At 33.5% G+C, this 15,000-nt stretch overlaps 2 protein-coding genes across 5 annotated transcripts in view; one reads left to right on the forward strand and one right to left on the reverse strand.

Moving 5' to 3' along the window:
* LOC124950028 overlaps window positions 1–13,541 on the forward strand; it is a 128,574-nt gene extending 115,033 nt beyond the window's left edge. Inside the window, exon 4 of the mRNA XM_047496102.1 lies at window positions 13,523–13,541. Within this exon, the coding sequence (XP_047352058.1) occupies window positions 13,523–13,526 (4 nt within the window). The 3' untranslated portion in view covers window positions 13,527–13,541. The remainder of the gene's footprint in view (window positions 1–13,522) is intronic.
* The window catches only part of LOC124950027, a 129,424-nt gene that overhangs the window by 63,649 nt on the left and 50,775 nt on the right, over window positions 1–15,000 (reverse strand). The window lies entirely within an intron of this gene.

The following is a 15,000-nucleotide window of genomic DNA, read 5'->3' on the forward strand; positions in this document are numbered from 1 at the left end:
GTGTGTCTCTCTCTTTCTCTCTCTCTCTCTCTCTCTCTCTCTCTCTCTCTCTCTCTCTCTCTCGATTTTTTAATCATGAACATTGGTATGTTCATACGGCTAATTTCCAGACTCAAAACATAAACAGCGTGTTCGCAAATAACCGAACTGCCGCTAGAAATCGTAGGAAAATATTTTAGATAGAGAATTTTTTTGTTATCGGGCAAATACCTTTGGAACAATAATTGCTATGTTTACTTTTGTCTATGATTATTTGATCGGTAAATAAATCTTAATAAGAATATCGCACCGTTCATTTCTCTTGTGTTTTTATTTTCTTTTAAATAAAAAAAATAAATTTAATTAAATAAAATAAATATTTGTTTTCCATTCTTTTTTTTTTATTTCTTTTTTTATTTATTTATTTATTTATTTTTTTTTATTTTTTCGTCGATATATCTTTTCTTTTTTACGGTGCTAATAATGAAAAAAAAGGAAAATAAAAAAAAAACGAAAAAAGAAATAAAAGAAAAATATAAATTGGAAAATGATTTCCAGCCAATATATCGATGAGTACTTTTCTCAAGAGAAATCATTATGATATTTCATTTCACTATATGTTCCTATACACGAGTATGTTTTCTTCGAATCGGTATCAGATTCGACTAACTCGTTCGTCGGCCGGAATTAGCCGATTGAACCGATTGAATCAATTAAACCTCGATGAACGAACGACGCTCCCTGTAATTCTGTAATTTTAATCGAACGCTAACAACGGCTAAAACAATTAAGCTTAATTCCATTGGCGATCGAAAATTCGAATTTAAAATGAAACGAAAGCATTACAGTACTGTGTTACCGAGGAAAATTAGCCACGTTCATAAGCGGAACATAACGCTTGCACAATGTCCATTCTCGTATAGCCATAGTTCGAGGGCGTTCATTCAAACGACTTCTCGCTGCCAGCTGAAAATTTCGCTGCATTAAAGAAAATTTCGCTCTCGGAGAGTAACCAACCATTTTGGATATTACACAAAAATGGATGGGAAACGTTTTATTTTTTTTTTCAGTCCCCTCCTCCCTCCTGCCCCAGAATATTTCATTCTAACCGATATACGTAAATCTATTATAATATTTTTGTTTTTATTTTATCTATTTCTTCATTGTGTTTAAAGATGATCTCGATTTTGATGATTCGACGAAAGATTAATTTTCTTTCTAATATTAAATAAAATATATTTATGTCAATATCGTGACACAATTAAAAAAATATCTTTGCTTCGAGAAAGTTAAAAAAAAAAAAAAGAGAAAAACAAAAAAATGATTAAGAAAGGAACGAAAAAAGGAATACGCTGGAGTTCTTTTTGAATTTCGTAAGAAAAAATCGAAGTGCAGCCACCACCTGGTATAATGCATCTTCGACATTCCAATAGAACGATGTGCAGTATTTCTTCTCATGCATCCCTTGTCCTCATTTTCCCTAGCATTCTTTCTCCTACCGTCGCGAATGTCGTTTTAGTTGAACAGAAATAATCTCGAAAGAGAGAAAAAGAAGTAAAGAGAAAGAGCGAAAGAGGGAAGCACAAGTAAAAGGTTAAACAAAAACGGCTCGTCCAAAAACACTCTCGTCTTTTTATTGTCTCGAAAATATTCGTGCTATTTTGGAGAACATCGAAATTCCACGAGGATAGGAATACCACCACAGATAGAATAGGAAATGACGGGATAGAGAGGAGAAAGAGAAGAAAGGAGGGAGCGAAGGAGTGAGCGAAAAAGGGAGGAAGGGAAGGAGGAGAAAAAAGGAACAAGCAAAATGGAGACCTTTTCACGATGAAATCGACAGGAATGATAAGCGATTCTTTCCCAAATGAAAACGTTCGACGTTTTCCATTAGCAGCTGGGAATGGTACTTCAGAAGTAAAATTCAGATTGGTATCTCCTGTTTCTGGTGTAGATTAACGAGTCTCGATATTGCACATGTATATTCCGCGAACGATCAATTTCCAGGTGGCAATTAAAAATTGATGTGAATGAAAGTATGAAGAAAGATCGATTGTCGCTACCAAATGATTTCTTCTTTCATATCTTTCGACGAAGGTATGACGATTCATCGTAGTACAAACATGGTTTAGTTTACACATGAATGTCGCGTCTGTTTATGATCGGTCACCTCCCTTCCCCCTTGCCACAACACATCTACCGTCTCTGGTGATCCATTGTGCGAATTTTCCATTGAGGCCGCTTGTAATTATTTTATGATGAAATGAAACATGATCGTGAAATGCCTCGTAATATTATAAACTGTATATAATGTATTTATTATCGTATATAATGAAATTTTCTTTCACAACACGAGATCTCGATGGTTGATGCAACGCGGTGGACAATTTTCGACTCATAAGAAGAGAACGTGCTGATATTATCTTCAAGTTATCAATCGTTTCTTTAAAAATGTGTTTTTAATATCAATTATTATTTTGTTATTATTATTATAAGGCGGTGATAACAACACCAAATAATAAATAGCAATATGATATGATTAAAAGATTATATCAATCAGTCTGATCTGATTTCAAAATATAAAATAATAGTTTTTATTATCCGAAACATTCGGCATGGATATTCGACAGTCCATTAAACTATTTTCTCAAATATTATTTACTATTATATGGAACAATTACTTTCGAAAAGATTAGTTGGATGTCAGGAAATGATGAAAAAACATTTTTAATTAACAATAATAATTATATATTGCACGTTTATGGCATGTATCATATATTTATATTTTTCTCTTAATTTTCAATAATTATCTTTTTCAAGTTTATACATATCATAACTCATGTTTTATAGACGTTTATAAAAAAAGAAAATAATAAAAAAGAACAAAACAAAAGCAATAAAGTAAACCATTCATAGCCCATACGGCTTGAATGGAAAATCACGTGAAAATAGCCTGACATTAAACATGTTAATTGCCTAAATTATGCTCTGGTTAAGCTTGTAGAGAATAGAGACTATTAGTATGAAATTTGGAAGGAAAATCGATGGTACGTAAGAGGACTTGACGGCTATCAAGAGAGAGTATGAGAGAGCAAGTAAGAGAGTAAGAGAGAGAAACAACCATCAGGGACTTTGAGTTTGCCATCACAAGTACTTTCTGGGATATAATCGCACGTCGAAACGTAGCATGAGTAATGAAATTCAGCTTCGTCCGTGACATCAGTTCTCGCCTGTTTCATACACGTGCGTATAACCTAGTTTTTTTCGCTGACAAGCAAGACGACGAAAAAAAAATAATAATGGCATTTCTGAAAATTTTTCATGACAAAATTGTTACTGCCTAACAACTTCCTCTTAAAACCGAAAGTAAAAAAAGGAAAGCAAAAAAGATAATAAAAAAGAAAAGCAAGAAGAAACAAAACAAAACAAAATTCAGAACTCTGATAATATTCCTTGATTTTAAATAACAGTGAAAAAAGAACGTTCGAACCAATCGATCAGCGTTAAATAGTGCGCGATATTGAACTCCCCCTTCTCTCTCTCACTCTTTCCTGTCTACTATAACGACCAAATATATAATATATGTATTTTTGAAGCTGGAAATGTGCAAATTGGGTAAAGAGAAAAAAAGAAAGAAAAGAAAAAAATTCGATACCACGAAAATCCTGGTGAACGTCGTTTCTAACATGATCTATAGGATACATGGAGTTATATACGTACGCGAGTTTGTAAAAATTTGTCGTGTTAGAGGATTACGGAACCCTTTGTCCGGAAAAAAAAAAGAAAAAAAAATAAAAAAATCTACGAGGCGACGGATCACTTTGGGCCGATGTTCGATCAAACCAGATAGATACCCGATGATGTACTCTCGAAACGAGGCATCCCGTTGATATTCGCGCTTCCCCATCTATCCCATAAAATCCACGCTGCTCTTCCTCCTTTAATCTCGTGGATTTTATATTACTAACGCACACGACAGTGGTATTCATACTACGAATTTGTGCATATTCGACGATATGATTTTGTAAAAATATTAAAAAAGAAAAAAAAAAAAAAAAGAAAAAAGAAAGAGAATCCTTTGAATTCGAATTAAATATATTTACTGTATTAATATATTTAATTACAAATTTACATTGGAACGGTAGAATTTTGTTCAATTATTATTTAAAATCAAAATATTATTTTTCAAAAGTTTCAAATATCATTTTTGTTCAATTATATCAAGTTTATTCGACATGCATGCGCAAGCACAATCGCTTTAACTTGTTACGAAACAAAATTCATGGGAATAAAATCGTGAAATGATAATATTTCAACAAAAATATGGAGGATAAAGAGGGAGATTTATCTTTAACAGAAAGATAAAAAAATAATAAATAGAAACAAAAATTAAAATATAAAAGATAAAAGGAAATTACTTGTATTTGAATAGTTTGAAAATCATTACACAGCATATGGATGCAAGAGTACGTCGGAAGAATAGGGAAGAGAGAAAAAGAAAAAGAAAATACGAAAAAAAGAGTCAACTATGCGAAGACACGGTGTATAACCATCGATAAGCGCGAGCTATTTCTGCTTCATCGCATGCCAAGCCATGAACTCCGTTATTCCGCTCTTCTAGACGCCATGCGGAGTTTCCGACGAACATGTAGAGAACGTAAACGCTTTTGTATGAAAAAACAATGAAACTAGAAATGAAAATACCAATTCAAATTTTTTCGTATTCATCGATCCTATCCTTTCATCGTTTTATTCACGTGATTACTGATCGAAAGCGATTATAGAAGAAAAAAAGTAATAAAATGAAGAATGAAAAAATAAAAACCGAGATGAAATCCAGTTTTTCTTTCTCTTCTTTTTTACAAAATTAATAAATGCACTTAATAATAGGCTTGAACAAAAAACAGGCTAGAGGAAAACAAATTCGAAATATTAAAATCATCAAAATGATGATTTACCTCTTTCTCTCTGTTTCCATCTGTATCTTTCTCTTTCTTTGTCTCCATTTCTCTCTCTTTCTTTGATACTTCTACTCTGACCTATCCAGAACTGTGGAATGGAATCTAATTTTTTAACAACGAAATAAACCCAAGTTTTCCGGCGCATTGCCATCGGCTGAAAACCTTTGAAGTATCGCGGTGGAATTTAACTACGCGATTCTTTTCTTTAACGAGATAAATTTATCATTTATAATGGGAAACACGTTGAACCGTCTTTTGAATTCTTGAGTATAATCGAACTAACATCGTAAGTAACATAGTACTTATAATTCTAGATTCGTAATGATAAACTAAAATTATATATTTATTCTTTACATAGGATCGTGATCTGTCTATACCTAAAAAAGAGGAGAAAGGAAAGCGAGAGAGAGAAAGAAGACAGACAGACAGAGAGAGAGAGAGAGAGAGAGAGAGAGAGAGAGAGAGAGAAAGGGAGAGAGAGAGAGATAGAGAGAGAGAAAAGAAAAGAACATTCAAGTTTTATAACGAAAACAAAAGAAATATAGTAAGAGATCATACTTTTTATCGACGTATATAAAGATTGACATCTATTATTATCGAGGTCTCTGAGATAAATGGCGCTCCAAGCTGTACCGAGGAGGAATGAAAGGGGAAGAAAAAATAAAAGATAAAATATTACATAAGTGTATATAATAGTTGTTCGTTACGTATCTACGTTACGATAAAGAAGAAATATATATATCTAAAAAATAAAAGGATAAGGAAGAAGAGGAGATCGATGAAAATAGAAATATCCGAAGGCTGAAAATTAAGAAAGTGAAGGAATGTGATGTAGACAATTACTTAGAGAGTAATATAAAGAAAGATAAAAGAGAAATATCTGTGTCGTACCCGCGTTAGGTATTTAGTGCACAAAATAGTATCATGGACCGACGAACCCGCACAAAGGTATGCGTTTAAAGCGAATGATATGGAGGTCAATACGAAAATTTCAAGTAGGACGTAAAAGCATCAGGGAAAAACGGGTGAAGGAAAGAAAGAGATAAATAGATAGATAGATAGATAGATAGATAGATAGATAGAGATAGGTAGATAGATAGATAGACAGAGATAGATAGATAGATAGATAGATAGATAGATAGATAGATAGATAGATAGATAGATAGATAGATGGATAGATAGATAGATAGGCAGACAGATAGGCAGTCAGGAAAACAGACATACATGCAGACATACATACATTCAGATGGACAGACGGACGGACGGACAGGCAGACAGACATAGATAGAGGATGGAAGCTATGAATGAAAGGAAAAGATGTAGAAAAAAAAACAAAAACAAACAAACAAAAAGCAGACATTTTTTGCAGATCGATTTCCCGTTGCGTCTGGGTTGTGTTAAATTGCAACCAAGGCATCTCTTGCATAGAGAGATACACATTGAGGAAGAATGAAAAAAAAAAAAGAAAGAGAAAGTAAAGCCATGAACTACGACACGTGCGTTAGCAATGAAAAGCACTTCTAAGTAAATTGCTAGTCATACGTATAGCGATACCTACAGGCTGCAGTAAACATTATACATTTGAATGAATGAGTACAACACAGATATACGAGCAAAATATAGTGAAGGAAAAATGGAACATATAAACGAACAAGCATCTTCTTTTCTCCTACATTCTTCCTGTTATTTCCACCATAATCCAATAAACGAAGAGCTAGAGGGAACCATTTTGATACACGTTTCGAACTCTATTGTACCTGTTGTGCAACGTCATTCGGACCGGTGACTCTCATGCACCGTATGAAACTTCCCTAGCACCCTTCCCCTTCCTTCCTTCCTTCCTTCCTTCCTTCCTTCCTTCCTTCCTTCCTTCCTTCCTCTATTTCTATCATTCTTTCTCTTTAAACTTCCTATCTTTTCTGAGTAGCAAGTAGGTCGTTCCTTTCATTCCCGAAAAATGTTGGTTTGGTTACTACATTGAATTTCTCTCTCTCTCTCTCTTTCTCTTTCTCTCTTTCCCTCTCTCTATGTTCTTTTTTCTTTGAACTAGCATTCTAACTTATTAGTCTAGCTTCTATTTGTATTCTCTGATATACGAAAGTTACCAACCATCACAATATAATATACAAATATACTTTGGTTAAGTAGATATATCCCAATAAACTCGTTTTATACACAAAGAATATTTGGTGTAATTTCAAAGGAAAGATTAAAAAAAAGAAGAAAGAATCAAATGAAGAAGGAGAAACAAAGAGAACCATAAATAGAGGCCTACAATTATAAAAGAGCTATGAAACGAACGGTCTGATCGCAAGGCGTAATCTCTTGTAATTAATCGCCACCAAGCGGTTTCGTGGTTTAAACGAAGTAAAAGAAAGAAAGAGAAAGACACACACATACAGACACACCGCAGAGAGAGAGAGAGAGAGAGAGAGAGAGAGAGAGAGGAGAGAGAGAGAGCTGAATACCCTTTCGTTTTTTCTTTCTATCTCAGCCTTTTCTTTTCTCTCTTCTACTCGAAAAGATCTCGTATTCGAGAGTGCCCAAATCTGCTTAATTACCCACCGCTCATTTGATTCCCACCTCCTCTTACTGTTTCATCTTCATCTTCTTCCTCTTCCTCTTCTTCTTCTTCTTCTTCTTGTTCCTCTTCTTCGGCAAAAGTAAAAGGATCATTTAAAAGCAACGACGAATTCACCTTGTCTACGAACCAAGGCTCAAGAGGGAATATAAATGCGAAGATTTGTCTCGTTTCTGAAACCTACATCCGGAGGCTCTTATTAAAAGAGAAAGAAGGACCGAACGTCTGGCAAGTGTCTCTAGTGATTTTCGAGATTTCAATGACCGTTTAACTTGAAAAGACAAATACTGGAGAAGAATGATCTCTTTGTAAAAGGAAGTAATTATATGTTTCTTTTATCGTATAGATAATTGTGAATTTATATACTACGTGTGACCCATGTAAAGTCGGTATAAAAAAAAAAAAAAAAAAAAAAAAAAAAAAAAAATGTAAAAGAAACAACATATCATTAAATATGACATCTGATCATAATTATATATTTATAATTTATTCAATTATATCGGACCCAGACATTAAAACAGATTTACTCATAGTAGTCATTCTACGTTTGTAAAAAAAAAAAAAATGATATACTAGTTACGCATATTATTCTATATAGGCGTAAGTAGGGATATTTTATTAACGATACTTCGAGAAGAGAAACTAACTTCTGAAAATCGGATGTACGTGAAAACCACGAATTATTTACGGACCGACAGCGTGTTGCAACAGTCGTGAGGTGGCGGCACATGATAAAAGCATTTGTCATCGGTTCGGCTTTTGGTTTCGATTATCAATACATCTGGCTATACCGAATAGATATACGTACCCGATAACCAATAGTTATTTATGCACGTTCGTCTAGATTTTCGCTCTACCTTCACTCCTTACTTCTTTCTTTTTTTTTTTTTTTTATATACATACCAACCTTTCTTTTTCATCTCAGTCAACTCTATTCGATTTATTTTTTACAATAATGAACTATTATCGAAAAGTAATTAACTTTTTCCCGATATAACGTTTCTCGAATAAAAATTATTAACAATTCATAATTAGGTATTTTTTTCTTGCTTTTTTTTTCTTTTTTTAATAAATCTTCGCTCTCTCTCTCTCTCTCTCTCTTTCTCTCTTTATGCATCAATATTTAAACAACGTAATCTAAAAATTTAATTATTGAAATTCTTAATTATTATTACTATTTCTATTCGCATTAAATGAGCATATAGCACTGCGAAATACGAGTAACCTTTTGTAATATTTATTCAGCCAATTTTCCTTTCGCGATTTTCTTTTTTTCAACTTTCTTCTCGTCTTTTTTTCGCGATATAGCGATATACAATGAAAGGCCAAAGCGTATAAAAGTTATGACTTCTGAAACAAGCACTTCGAAGAAAGTCGACGGTCTTTTTCGTTGTTCAGAAATAAAGACGAAAACCAACGACGGGATGAATCTCGTCTTCCGTTGTACGTACATTCATTCGTAAGGGAGAAATAAAATGAAAAAAAGAAGTGTAGAAGGATGGAAGGGATAGGATGTGAATCCTCTCCGCTTTTTTCTCATTTTACCTACTTTCGTTCTTCCCTTTCAAAACTACTACGTTGTAGAATTTTCGAAAAATCACGCAGAACGATGTGCATGAGGCCCATTCCTCCCTTATCGCCTCGTAAGATCGATTCCATTCATGCTTCGATCCGAGAGCCGTTATAGATTTTATGTATCCCACGATTGAGACAGGATAGTACAACTTCCATTTCTGGAGTGCCCTGCTGATCTTCTATCGTCTTCATATCCGTAATTCCACTAAGGGAGAAGAAAAGAGATACACGCTAGTCCATTTATTTATACTTTCTTCGGATCTTCCAAGAGAGCAACTTACGATATCTTCTCGATAAGATATTTCGTCGTATATTTCGAGTATCGAAATTATCATCTATATCCGAAGGTCGATCGAAAAGAACGTTTACTTGGTTATTGTCAAATATATGGATATAAAAAAGAAAGAAAGAAAAATAATAAAAGAAATCGACTTATCTATCGTTCTTCCAATTATTAAACATTTAACGTAAGTATTTAGAATAATGAAAAAAATGAACGCTCAAAAAAAAAAACAGCTATTAATTGTTTGATCAGTATTTATAATAACGGAAACCTATTTATATCGAATAGCTTTTATTACATATCGATATTTTTGATATATTGATTAAAAGTGTATAAAAATAGTTAGATCTAATAAATAACAGCTTAAAGAAAAATTATTAATGATCAATATTGATTCATTTGCCGCTTTATCTAAAATGTAAAATTTTCTTCTTTGTTCTTAAAGATATTATTGGGTATATAACATGTAAATGAAAAAAAAAAAGAAAACAACTTTATTGATTCATATGTATCTACACACACACACACACACACACGCACACATGCCATTCAAGCAAATTTCTTATTATATAAAAATAAATATATTGTTACTGGTGAATACAAACAAACGATAACGGGAGTATAACCGCCAATAGAATGGACATTTCTAGATAGAAAGAGAAATACGACGAAGTCCGTAGAATCTATCGAGAATGAACGATGGATGACGTGCGCAGCAAACAAACACGAGCTAACCCAAGGAAGGAATGAGAATAGAGAGAAAGAAAAAAGAGAGTGAGAGAAAGAGAGAGAGAGAGAGAGATCAAGAGAGGAGAGAGAGAGAGAGAGAGAGAGATGTGTATGCGAGTTTTCTCCACCTTCGGCGTTATGCCACTAATATTTCATCGAGTCTTCCTGTCATTCGTCGATTCGGTTCAGCTCGATGCCACGCGACCGTTTCCTGACTTTTATTTTCCTTTCCTATCCTAAACCGCACAACACAAGTTCTTCACATACCATAGATGCGTACGTACGTAAGTATGTATGTATGTATGTGTGTACGTATATACGAGTCTATATACGTGTATTTACCAATATACCGATGTCTATCGTGTTTACACGCAAAGGGCTTTCCTGAACGAACTGCGAGTATCTTTCTAGCTGTCGATTTATTACGTACGTTCCTTTTGTATTTTCACCACCAACTCTTCCACTCCCGCGTCCTCCCAACCTTTCCGACCTATTCCAATAACGAACCCTCCTTTCTGAACACGCGATGCATCTCTCTTTTTCCTCCCCTCTCCATCCCACTTTATCTTTTTCCTCCATTCTTCAAATTTCTATGCTTCACCCTGTTCAATCCTTTGGTAACTGCTTCAAGAAAAACATATAAAAGGGTTGATAGATGTGTTATATATAAATGTATATATACATATATATGTACGTATTTACGTATATACGAGTATATGAAGAAAAGAATTTCTTCAAGTCGTAGTAGTCAAGTGGAAAAGAAATCGGAGAATGACGTTCTAAAAATGGCGTACTTCGGGAGATGGAAAGTCAAAGCATAGGGATAAAGAATAAAAGAAGAATGAATGAAAGAAAGAAAGAAAGAAAGAAGGATACGTCCTGTAATATTTGCTATAATTTTATCGAAAGCACATGTCGAAACATCCCGCGCGACTTTGTCGAGTGTCGTGTTAGCGTTTCATGAGGTTTAAGTACGTAACGAGCGAGTTATAATTCTCTGTGAATAATATTTTTCGCCTTCAAAAAGTATAGAGGGAAAGGGAAAGGGAGAGAGGGAGGGAAAGAGAGAAAGAGAGAGAAAGAGAGAAATAGCCATGTATGTTGTTAGAAGGAATATATAATACTTCGAAGTACTTCAAAGAAAATAAGAGAAAGGGGAATAGAGAGGGGAGGAGAAAAATATCGTGGAAATTACGTATCGGGAAGCAGTAAATAACTTGAAAATTTTTCCAAACCGTTTGCTGCAAATATATATTCGTCTATTTTTTTCTTTTTTTCTTTTTGTCCCTCCTACGTGCATATATTTGCTAGAATATTGCTAAAAGTATATAAGTATATAAATACTGCTACTTTAGAATACTACTAAAAGGATTTGCAAATACATTCTATTTATGAATAAAATTTTATAAATAACGATTGCGACTAAAATATGAACAGTTTATTGAATCATTTCTCTTATTCTACAACATAAGATCATATATTAAATAGTAATACATTTTAATTACAATTCGATTATTAATAACTACTCTATTTAATGGTATTATTTAGAAGTATTACGAAAGTATACAGATCTATTTCATTCATCTATGCGTTTCTTTTTCATTCATCGATTCACTTTACAAATACTTATGTCATTCAACGAGCTCTTTTCTTTTTCTCTCTCTCTCTCTCTCTCTCTCTCTCTCTCTCTCTCTCTCTTTCTACTTCTTTGTTTGACAGCTTTAAAACTCTACTCTCCAGGACTTACGGTCGCATTTTAAAAAAGAGCATAAAGCAAGTATGAGAAGGGAGAGGGGAATGAAGCCTCTTGTGTTTGGAGACTCCTTTTTTCCTCGGAAAAATTAATCTCTCTCCTTCTCTCTTATTATTCTCTGAAATTTGTCTTCTTCCCGGGAATAGTTCGTGGATAAAATGTACATGGGAGAAGGAAAAAGAATAAAAAAAAACAAATAAAAAATAAAAGAAAAAAGAAACAAAGAAACAAAGAAAGAAAGAAAGAAAGGCAAATTGGAAAACAAAGAGAGATTTCGCGTGATAAAGGATTTCAAAAATAGCCGAGTGCAAGTGTCTCATGATTATGCTACAACACTTGGAAAAGTTTGTGCTAACAAACGACCAGATAGAAAAAAAAAACAAAAAACTTGTAGAATCGAAGAAACGATGGTATGCAAGTCGTAAATCATTCCATTTGATTTTTTCCTCTCTTTCTCCGCCCTTCCTGGGCGGAGGGGATGAGGATCGGGGTATAGGAAGATCTTCTCTTGTTTCGATCTCGCACTTTATTTCTATCTCTTTCCCCTTCCTTCTTCCTTCCTGGAAATGAGAAAGAGCAAAGTGATTTCACACTCAACGAACGAACGTGGCTTTACACACCGCACCCTCTAAAATAATAAAGATTTCTTACGGAACTGCATAGCAAAGGTGGGAAGAGGAATCGTAGAAAGGAGGGAGTAAAATCGCATAAATATTTACACATTACTATGAAAAGACAAGAATCCGATGGTTATCACTTTAGTTTCATTTTAGATTTTACCATTCCCATATGATATTAGAGACCTCACGTGCTATAATATATTGCTTAAAAGAAAAAGAAAAAAGAAAAAAAATAAAGAAAATATGAAAAAAAGAAGAAAGAAAAAATTAAAATCAATTCTAACGAACGACACAACGAATTTAAAACTAAACGTTTCTATTCAAATGTATTTACATGCGTAAACATACTCTTTATCTACAAGTATACATACCTATGTGTACGAAACTCTTCTACGTAAATCAGCGTTAAAACGCAGAACGGAGGAGCGATGTGTTGTAACGCATCGTTTATTCAGAACCGATCGTACCGCACGTAGTAACCAAGTCCATCCACGTATGTATGTACTTACGTGAGGACATGCGATTGCATCTCGAGAAAGGTTGTTGGGTCACGTGCCAGTATTTCGCTTATCTCGAAGGATCACCTATACAATGCACCGTGCAAACAACAACGTGACCCTCCGACGAAGCTTAAAAAGAAATAACTATTTTTGGGGCATCAAAGTTGCTACTATTATTACTGTTCTTACATTTTTTATTACATTTATCTCTCTTTAAAATATTAAAATATCCTTGTAATTTTTCTTTCGTTTAAATATAAAACTGACGATAATGTCAATTTAATATATTATTTTATTATCATGATTTTATTGTTATTTAAGAATGAAGAAATTCAATTAAAATTGAAAGAACATTTCGTTACGTTCATTTGTACGTTCGTTTTAAATATTGAAATAACAAAAACAATATGCGGTGGAAAGAAAAAAAAAGAAAGAAAAATAAAAAAAGAAAGTATGTAATTTACTGTTTTATTTACTCTCTTTTTTATTCCATTTTCTGACATCTCATTCACGATTAATTTCTGTCATTCTTTGTCAGCAGCTAGTGAAATCAAACGCCCTGGTTCCGTTCAAGCTGTCGTTAATTCTCCGGATCAATTACGAAGGGTCGAAGAATTTTATGAAGTCATCGTCCCCCTTTTTACTACTATACCTCCATACAAACATTACAACCACCATGAACTGAATAAATAAACGGCTGTCGTTTAATTAAACGCTCCGTGACCGTCGTTACTATGCATTTAAAATCGCTATTAATTTATAAGTGCAAATAAAAATATCAATTAGAATCAATAGATTGTATATATCATATTCAAATACTTCATTGTAATACATCATTCTATATTCTTTTTTTTCTATATTCGTAATAAATATCTATACTAAAAGAAATGTGTCATAATTTTTTTATTTTCTTTTACTTTTTATTAAGAAAAGAATAAGAGGAATTAAAAAAAAAAGAGAGAGAGAGAGAGAGAGAGAGAGAGAGAGAAAAGAAAGAAAAAATCCTATAATATGTGGCATTGCATGAGATTCAGATAAAAGGATCAAAGAATTTCAGGAAAAGATCTTTTGTGAAACCACTGAGATCGACTCTCACTCTCTCACTCTCTCTCTTTCTCTCTCTCTCTCTCTCTCTCACTTTCTCTACCTCCCTCCCTCCCTCTCTTTTTTTTCTTTCTTTCTTTCTTCCCTCGTGAATAAATATAAGCTTCGTAGGTGAAACTTCCAGCGGAACTGTAACAGATGGTTTCGTGACTTGGGTGTCAAGTTCCGTTGAATTCGTCGAAAAGGTGCAAGTGGTATACACCCTCTCGTCAAGAGTCGAAAGAATTTAAGAGCATTCGGGGAGTAGGTAAAAAGGGGAAACTCTGTGTCTCGAAAACGGAAGGAGGGGGCCATTCGAAACCTTTCTCAAGAACAAAGTATCGTATGTATATATATATATATATATATATATAAATATGTATGTATGTATTGACGTATATATCTATAATGTAGAAATACTACATCTTCCATTTTGTTATCCGAAATCACGTTATCACGATTTAGAAAAAAAAATTAAAAATGAAATCCAAAGTGCGAATTGACGAGTATATTAGTTATTCGATATTAGTTATCAATAGTAGTGATAAAAAAAAAAAGGAAAAAGAATAGAAAAAAGGAAAAATAAAATTAAGTAGTAGAAAGAAAAGAAATTCAATCGCGAATCACATTAACTCAAACAATATCTACTTCGAAAAGTTTTCCCAATTGTATGTGCTCGCAATCATCCAAGAAAAGCGATAATAAATGGTCGAGAAATCTGACATTGTTTGAAACCATCAATGTGTCCCCTTCCTTCGAATTAGGAGAGATGAAAAAGATCGATAGTTGAAGAGAAAGAAGGGGAGAGGGAGAAAAAGAGAGAGAGAAAGAGAGAGAGAGAGAGAGAGAGAGAGAGAGAGAGAGAGAAAAGGTGATAAAATCAAACAAATACTACAACGGAGGATTAAATAGTAGAAAGAATGAGGAATGTGAAAA

Source organism: Vespa velutina, chromosome 6 (assembly GCF_912470025.1).
Source record: "Vespa velutina chromosome 6, iVesVel2.1, whole genome shotgun sequence".
In the NCBI taxonomy this organism is placed as follows: domain Eukaryota; kingdom Metazoa; phylum Arthropoda; class Insecta; order Hymenoptera; family Vespidae; genus Vespa; species Vespa velutina.